General features: G+C 39.9%; 1 protein-coding gene across 5 annotated transcripts; it reads left to right on the forward strand.

The window, feature by feature from the left end:
* The first annotated feature begins 2381 nt into the window (after positions 1–2381).
* Positions 2382–8575, forward strand: LOC117961135. Of its 5 annotated transcripts, none has more exons than XM_034899559.1 (3): positions 2382–4998; positions 7099–8006; positions 8085–8575. In XM_034899559.1, exons 1-3 carry the CDS (start codon positions 2391–2393, stop codon positions 8451–8453), a joined length of 3885 nt encoding a protein of 1294 aa, XP_034755450.1. In that variant the 5' UTR covers positions 2382–2390; the 3' UTR covers positions 8454–8575. The 5 variants fall into 5 exon arrangements, with proteins under 5 accessions (XP_034755450.1, XP_034755452.1, XP_034755451.1 ...); XM_034899561.1 differs by having other exon boundaries at positions 7099–7899; positions 8101–8575; XM_034899560.1 differs by having other exon boundaries at positions 7099–7889; positions 8091–8575.
* The last annotated feature ends 688 nt before the right edge of the window (positions 8576–9263 follow it).

The raw sequence follows: 9263 nt of genomic DNA on the forward strand, positions 1-9263 counted from the left end.
TCAAACTTGTTTCATTCAGGGTTGCACTGTACCAGCACCGTCCCATCGCCGATAGGAGGGTGTCCACCCAGCAGGCAGACAGACAGTGTGCCAGATGTGTTGGAGGAAGTTCTAGCTATGCTAAATCACGTCTTACAAGGTATGTAGGAAGCTGAACTTACACTGACATTTGCTAACTAAACAATGTTTATCATATTTCATATTAGACACTATTTGCACCTGTAATTTACACCTGCAAAAAAAAAAAGGTTGGTCTGTCCTCTCTAACTTGATAGATTTTGTGGCATGGTTGCGATAAGTAAGAAGGAGCTGTTATGCTTTCTTGACCACTAGTAGTGCCATGGATCTATAATTCTTTAAAAGGGTTTCCCTGTTGTTTGTATCGTTTACATGTGCACATGGATCAAAATTCTGCCAACAACTGGTAAACTGAAGTGATTTACTCTCATTGTCATTGAAAAGACCATCTAAAATTGTAATACAGTACTACACTTACTTGGTTACTGGCTACATGTGTGGTACACAAGTATTTGTGGTGGGGGAAAAAGGATTTGCTTTTGTTTTGATCTGTTTATTACATATATTGGTCTATTATTAGATTCATTGTGATGCAGACTCTATTACATATGAAACTAGTGAGGAGTTTTAGAGGAGGTTTTACTAAGTGCACCACTGAAAAGCTCAATGTTACATGCACAATGCACAGAAACTCCACAGGTTCAATTAACTTAACACTTTTAAGTTTAACGCTTTTAACCCAAAGTGACTTAAAACAAATGCATTTGAACCACATAGAAGAAAGCGCTAGACATCATACCACATGCATGCATCCATTTTAAACAAATATCTAAAAGCGTGTATTCAGTGCTTTTAATGTTTGAGCTATGTTTTTTTTTTTAATGAGGCATATGTTTTTTTTCTGTAACTACGGTCCAACTAGTCCTAAATATAATTATATAATAACTAAGTATCCAGTACTACACTAGTACCAAGGCGAATCACTACATCCCATCTCTAGAGAAATTGTCTTTGTTTTTTGTTTGGCAAGAACCCAAAGCTAAAAAATGTAACAACAAAGAGGAGACAAACTCACAAATCAGCACATTTATAAGGTCTAATGGTAAAATTTTTTGAATTTTAGTTTGAAAAATAACAAAAAATTAAGCATTTGAATAAGTGGGACTAAAAAACAGTGTATTGCTGAGATATAGTTGTTTATCATTTATCCCTTTTTTCTCCTGAACTAAATAAAGGAAAGGAAGACATAGAAGACCCAGAGGAACAGTAGATCACTACAACTGGACAGGAGGGACGCCTGCAGTCTGAAGGACAAAAAAAAGATGGATGCAAACAAAGTATGGCAGTGGCGCAGTATGCACATAAAGACATTTTTGAGACATCCTGAACCATTCTATCACAGCAATGAAATAGGATTACATTTCAATGAAGCATCCGAGACACAGAAGAAACATGACTTACAATTATTGACAAATGGTGTCATGCTTGAGATCTGTGACTTTGCTAAAACAGTAAACGATAACAAAATGCGTTTTATCACGAACATTCTGGAGAACAATTTCGATCTCGGATTGGAAAATGAGCAACATCGTGTTTATTTTACCGATCAACTTGAAAACAAAATCAAAGACCCATCTCTGCAAGATAAAAATGAAGTGTTTACTCTCTTTGACATATCATCTAAGCCAGATTGCAACAGCAACAATGGACTGAATATGGCATCTACAGAGCGTAAGACGGAAGGTTTCCTGGTCCAAGTTGATGATACTGATGATAGTGAAAATCAAGATGCATTCAAGTGTTCACAAGCAACATCCAAAGAATACATGAAGACAGAAAGTCTCTCAGAAAAGATAGATGGAGCACATGGTGATGAAAGTGAACGTGAGGATGAATTAAAGAATCCAGGAGCACTGTCAGCAGAAGAACTCAAAGAGGATGTTCTTCCCTCTTTGTTCCCTTACTGTGAAGGAATTGGTCTGAACCTTGACATTGGGACAAAACAAAGTCTAGATCAAGGTTTGCTGACCAATGGTGTGATGTTAGAACTACTACATGTCACTAAAATACTGTCTCCATCCTTCAGACGTATTGTTTTCGATGTGTTGGGGCACAACTTTCAACTTGATCTCAAAAGTCCACAGGAGAAAAATCGAGTTTTTTCCAAGATAGCAAACCTTCTGAAAAAAAGGAAGCAACTTATGATCATCAGCGAAGTAAGCCCAGAGTTTAAAAATGAGCCGTTTTCATTCCAGACTAAAAGAAGGCAGTCTGATTTAAAAAGTAAACAGGAAAAAAGGGCTCTGTTGACAACAAGTGAAAGCGTGAATAAACGGAGCAGAAGAGGGCAGTCTAAAGGCAATGAATTTGACATGGAACAAGAGAAAATGGGAACAGAGAAAAACATGTGGAAGTTGCGTGCTAACCGTGTAAAACAAATCCTCTCTTCGTTAGAATTTGGTTCATTCAAAAAGTCCAAGAGATTTGGGCTTGAATTCGATGTTGGATTTGGCCCGAAGCAAAACTTCAATGTTGACTCTTTGCCAAATTCTGTTCTGCTCGAAGTTGCTAAGTTTGCCTTAGCACTTAATTCCTCCCAACAAAATTTCATCATGGAGATTCTTGAGTACAACTTTGACATCAGCCTGCAGAGTGGGGATGAGAGAAATAGTTTCACATGTGAAATCATGAATAGAGTAAGGCAACTGAAAAACTCTGAAGATGCAGTTAAATTCTCAAAAGATATCTTTGAACTACCTGATCCCATGTCATCAATAAAAATGGCAAATACTAGGGTGGGCAGTGTCAAGCCTGAAGTTGGATACAACATATCGAGAGGGGAGGAGTGTGATGTTGCTCCCGGGCCTCCTGCTCATTCACATGCTGAAACCAAAGATCATATTTCAAGGAACAGTGTGGATGTGTATCCCATCTGCAAGGAAATAGGTCTGAAGTTGCATGTAAACAAACGTCAACCTAGCAAAAGACTGGATATCAGCACACTGACCAATGGAGCAATGACTGAAGTGACAAACTTTGCAGAAAAGTTGTGTGGAACATCTGAGCAAATCTGTCTTGACATCCTCAGACACAACTTGGATCTGGATTTGCAAAGTGGAGATTCTGATCTTGCCGGAAGTATTGTTGCCCGAATTCCTGCTATAGTGGAGCAAAGGAATCTAGTCGCCAGTCTTAAACTCTTAAAGAAAAGAAAGGGCACAAGAAAAGACTCCTCAGAGAAGGTGGAACTGGATTGCCAGAGTCAACACAAAGTAGATGCGTGTAGTGCTGGTTCTTCCCAGGCCACAGACCCACATGTAGGGAATTCCCCTGACACTGAAAACCAAAATGCTCTCAATTTAAAGCTGTGGAAATTGCGAACCAATCAAATTAAGCAAATCCTCTCAATACCTCATGAAAAACATTGCCCACTTTATTCTTACTCCAGATGTCAGAAATTAGGCCTTGATTTTAATGTAGGATCTGGAGTAAAACAAAATCTTGATCCTAAATTACTGACCAATGGCATCATGGTTGAATTAAACACGTTTGCCACAGCGCTGCTGTCAGCCCAGAAGCATTTCATCACTGAAATACTGGAGTATAATTTCCATCTTGATTTTAAAAATGAGCTGCACCGCAGTGCCTTTGCACAGCAAACTTTAGAAAAAGTTAAAGTTGATGCTGATAAAAGAACCAGCGTTCCTCAAATGAAAATGCGATTTGAACTTCCTGATTTGAGGTACCCACAAGATACTGCTTATGAAAAACCTACATATTGCCCCAAATGCGTTCAAGACCAAAACCAAGAGCTTGATCAGGATGAATCTGACCCTTGTGACCAGGTTCCGATTCAGCCACATACCATAACTGACGCAGTCACTGCAGATGCAAACTGCACAGCACAGAAGCCTTCAAAAGATCTGTCCTCTAATTTCTCAGCGATAGAGGAGACAATAATGGACAGTTACCCTCGCTGCAAGGAAATAGGTTTGAGCCTGTGTGTGAACAAAGATCAACCAAGAAAAAAGCTTGACACCCATGTATTGACACGGGGGGCTATGATTGACGTGGCTAGTTTTGCCAAAAAATTGTGTGCAACAAACAGTGGCATAATTCACGCAGTCCTCGAACACAACTTCAATTTAGGCATGCAGATCCGAGACGTTGATATTGCGCAGCTGTTCCGCAAAGCAACTGCACTAAAGGACGACGAGCTGGCCTGGTTTGATAAAGTTTTAGTTATTCAGCCGTCCTCTCGCAAACAACCTGGGCGTGTAAGTAAACTGAAACGGGCAGCTGCCATGCAGAAAAGTGAATGGAAGGACACTATCAAAAAAAGAAAGCTGTCACCGCAAACAAAGATGAAACGAGCCACACTGAAAAGTCATAAAGTCAATGATGTAAAATCTAATTCAAATCGTCAAAGTAAAGGAAGCCGCTTTCCCATTTGCTCTGAAATGACTTTGGATGTAGAGGTGTCATCGAAACCAGGTAAAAGAAAAATACTAGACATGAAGTTATTGACCAGAGGGGTGTGTGACATGGAACAAGAGGAAATGGAAACCGGGAACAACTACTCTTGTCCTCTAGGAGAGTTTGACGTGGACTCCAACAACGTCACACATTCAGGAAACGCTGACAATCAGGATCACTTACAAAACCCCAAAATTTGTCCCATGAGCTCTGACATTTCTAGAGAATCAAAATCAAGTTGTCCGGGTATTTGTGCACCTATCCTCACCACCGTTGATATTTCATCCCCTTTATCAACTGTAAACTCAAATGTCAACCCACCATTTGCAAGTCAACCTGATGAAAGCACGCTTTGTGGAGATGAAGAGCAAACACAGACTCCAAGAAAGTTGTCAAACGAATGTAACATCCAACAAGAAAAAATGGGAACAGAGAACAATTTCAATTTCCCTTTAGGAGAGTCTGATCAAGGCGCAGATACTGGCAATGAATTTGACATGGAACAAGAGAAAATGGGAACAGAGAAAAACATGTGGAAGTTGCGTGCTAACCGTGTAGAACAAATCCTCTCTTCGTTAGAGTTGGGTCCATTCAACATGTCCAAGAAAGTTGGCCTTGAATTCGATGTTGGATTTGGCCCCAAGCAAAACTTCAGTGTTGACTCTTTGCCAAATTCTGTTCTGCTCGAAGTTGCTAAGTTTGCCTTAGCACTTAATTCATCCCAACAAGATTTCATCATGGAGATTCTTGAGTACAACTTTGACATCAGCCTGCAGAGTGAATACCAGAGAAGTATTTTTACATGTGAAATCATGAAAAGAGTAGGGCAACTGAAAAACTCTGAAGATGCAGTCAAATTCTCAAAAGATATCTTTGAATTTCCTGGTCGCATGCAATTAATATATTTGGTAAATCAGAGAAACAAGGAGTGTGAGGTTGCTCCCGAGCGTCCTGCTCATTCACATGCTGAAACCAAGGATCATATTTCAAGGAACAGTGTGGATGTGTATCACATATGCAAGGAAATCGGTTTGAGGTGGCATGTAAACAAACGTCAACCTAACAAAAGACTGGATATTAGCAAACTGACCAATGAAGCAATGACTGAAGTGACAAACTTTGCAGAAACGTTGTGTGGAACATTTGAGCAAATCTATCTTGACATCCTCAGACACAACTTGGATCTTGGTTTGGAAAGTGGAGATTCTGATCTCGCCGGAAGTATTGTTGCCCGAATTCCTGCTATAGTGGAGCAAAGGAATCTAGTCGCCAGTCTTAAACTCTTAAAGAGAAGACAGGGCACAAGAAAAGACTACTCAAAGAAGGTGCAACTGGATTGCCAGAGTCAACACAAAGTAGATGCGTGTAGTGCTGATTCTTCCCAGGCTCAATTCAAAGAAAAAGATGTAGGGAATTCCCCTGACACTGAAAAACAAAATACGCTCAAATTAAAGTTGTGGAAATTTCGAGCCAATCAAATTCAGCAGACCCTCTCAATACCTCATGAAGAACACTGTCCACTTTATTCTTACTCCAGATGCAAGAAATTAGGCCTTGATTTTAATGTAGGATCTGGAGTAAAACAAAATCTTGATCCCAAATTACTGACCAATGGCATCATGGTTGAACTGAACACATTTGCCACAGCGCTGCTGTCAGCCCAGAAGCATTTCATCACTGAGATACTGGAGTATAATTTCAATCTTGATTTTAAAACTGAGCTGCATCGCAGTGCCTTTGCACAGCACACTATGGAAGCCATTAGAGTGATTTTGCATAAAAAATCCAGCATTCCTCAAATGAAAATGCGGTTTAAACTCCCTGACATGAGGTACCTACAAGATTCTACTGATTCAGAAACTGCATATTGCCCCAAATGCAATCAAGTCAGAAGCCATAAGCTTCGTCAGGATGAACCTGACCCTTGTGACCAGGGTCCGATTCAGCCACATACCATAACTGACACAGTCACTGCAGATGCAAACTGCACAGCACAAAAGCCTTCAAAAGATCCGTCCTCTGACTTCTCAGCAATAGAGGAGAAGGTAATGGACAGTTACCCTCACTGCAAGAAAATAGGTTTGAGCCTGTATGTGGACAAAGATCAACCAAGAAAAAAGCTCGACACCCATGTATTGACACGGGGGGTTATGAATGAAGTGGCCAGTTTTGCCAAAAAATTGTGTGCAACAAAAAGTAGGATAATCCATGCAGTCCTTGAACACAACTTCAACTTAGGCATGCAGATGCGAGACGTTGATATTGCACAGCTGTTCCGCAGAACGACTGCACTAAAGGACGACGGGCTGGCCTGGTTTGATGAAGTTTTTGTTAATCAGCCGGCCTCTCACAAACAACCTGGAGATATAATTAAACTGAAACGGGCAGCTGCCATACAGAAAAGGGAATGGAAGAAAGCTATCAAAAAGACAAAGCTGGCACTGCAAACAAAGATGAAACGAGCCACACTGCGAAGTCATGAAATCAATGACGTAAAATCAAATTCAAATTGTCAAGGTAAAGGAATCCGCTTTCCCATTTGCTCTGAAATGACTTTGGATGTAGATGTGTCATCAAAACCAAGTAAAAGAAAAAGAGACATGGAAGAGGAAATGGAGGCCGAGAACGACTACACTTGTCCTCTTGGAGAGTCTGATCTAGACTCAGACGACGTCACAGATTCAGGAAACACTGAAAATCAGGATCACTTACAAAATCCCAAAATTCAGAGTCAAATACCTTCTAACCGTTTTCCTGTTTGCACTGAGATAGGTTTGGATCTAGACCTGTCCTCAAAATCAGAAGAGAAAGAAAAACTGGACTTGAAGCTGTTGACCAGGGCTGCAGTGTGTGAGATACATAAATTTGCAACTAAGAAATCCGGACACTATTTGCCACACACAGTGTACGACATCCTTGACTATAACTTTGATCTTAGCTCTCAAAATCACAGGCGCTGGGAATTTTCTATAGCAACGTCATCCAAAGTCAAAGCCATGGTCAGGCAACGTAGTAAAAATCGTCAAAGACCAAACGAGGTCTTCAAGTTGCCATTTGTGTTTGCATCCAAGGCTTCACAATTCATTTTCAAGAAAGGACTAATTAAGAAAAGGAACAAGAGTTCCCGGGAAGAACCATACAAGAAAAAGACTGAGGGAAGGTTTGTGCGCCAGGTGAAATACCATTCAGGTGTCAGTCGCATCCATTTTCTCGATGGTGTCAAAACTATCTGTGAAGCATCCCAGGATCTGTTGGATCCTGGGTCAGGACATCAGATGAATAGAAGTCTACTGAGTGTTGGTTCTGGCAGTGCTCTCCAGAGAGACCAACAGATTAAAGAGGAGTACAATCCACATTATGACTATGTGAAACTAGAAGTGGACACTGAGGAAAAATATTGTCCACATTATGAAGACGTGAAACCAGACCTTGGGACGATAGTGCAGATAAATAGTAGTCTAGTGAGTGTTGGTTGTGGCAGTCCTCTCCAGAGAAACCCACAGATTAAAGAGGAGTACGATCCACATTATGATGATGTCAAAACCGACCCTGGGACGATAGTGCAGATAAATAAGAGTCTACAGACTAAAGAGGAGTACGGTCCACATTATGATGATTTCAAAACGGAATCAAACGCTGAGGATGTCGAGCGTTTATTCCCAGGTGAACCTTCAGCACCCCTTGAATATACTTTATTAACTTTATGGCCTTACACTGAAAGTCAGAAAACACTATCCGACAACGAGAATGTGAGTCATGTAAAAACCGAATGGGACACCGAGGGTGTGAAGTATTTAGTCCCACTTGAAGCAGTAGGATCACAGGAAAACTCCATGGTAACCATAGTTCAGGGCAATGAGAGCACATTGATAGCCGCCCCGCAGCCCAGTGAAAATTGGGGGTTAGAGGAATGTCTTCCTAATGATCTAAATTATAGTTTTCACAAGAGACAGGTGTAATTCACATTAAACAGATGTTATAAGCTGCATTTGTATTCCTTGTTGAGGGAGAACGTAGGTGATCATTTCAATGCTGCAGAAATGTATATAACACAGTTAAACTGTTGCTTAACAAATGGATGCCCCAAAACATAATAGAGCCAACTGAAATGTTTCAATGGCAGTTGGCAGTATTATAGGTCTGTTTTTAAAAGTGCTTTTTTTATTTTTTAGGATTCATCATTCATTTTTGTTTTGTTTTATTCATAACACTTTTGTATATTACAAAAACTGTAACTGAAAATTAAGTGAGCATCTAACCGTAAGATTTTACAGTGTCAATAATTTTGTTCATTTTTGTACTTTTCAGATATAACTATAGAAAGAAAAATGACCTGGATCTTAATGGACTAGTGTTTCGCTCATTGCCATTTGAGTTTATATAAAATTGTGAAAGCACCCTTTCTGCATTGTCAATGTTCATTTCAAACTTTAGGAACTTGTGGCTTATGGTTATTTGGTTATATGTTGCAGATAAAACTCTGTGATCTTTTGTATTTGCTTAACACTGCTTAAAGAGTATTAAATACCAACTGCCCTATCTCATATTGTCATGCATCCTCAACTCAACCAGTAATAGTATCAGGGTCACTAAGGTTACAACTGTTAACTTATAGATGTAATACTCTCTAAAACCAAGAATATGCAATAAACTACAGAAATTGGCATCTCAAAGGAATTTACTCTTCACATAGCGTCCGCCTAACCCGGCCCACCTGCTTCTTGCATAGTTGTCAGATTAATCTATCATATAATCAAGAATGTAATAAA

The sequence above is a fragment of the Etheostoma cragini genome, chromosome 18, assembly GCF_013103735.1.
Source record: "Etheostoma cragini isolate CJK2018 chromosome 18, CSU_Ecrag_1.0, whole genome shotgun sequence".
Taxonomy (NCBI): Eukaryota; Metazoa; Chordata; class Actinopteri; order Perciformes; family Percidae; genus Etheostoma; species Etheostoma cragini.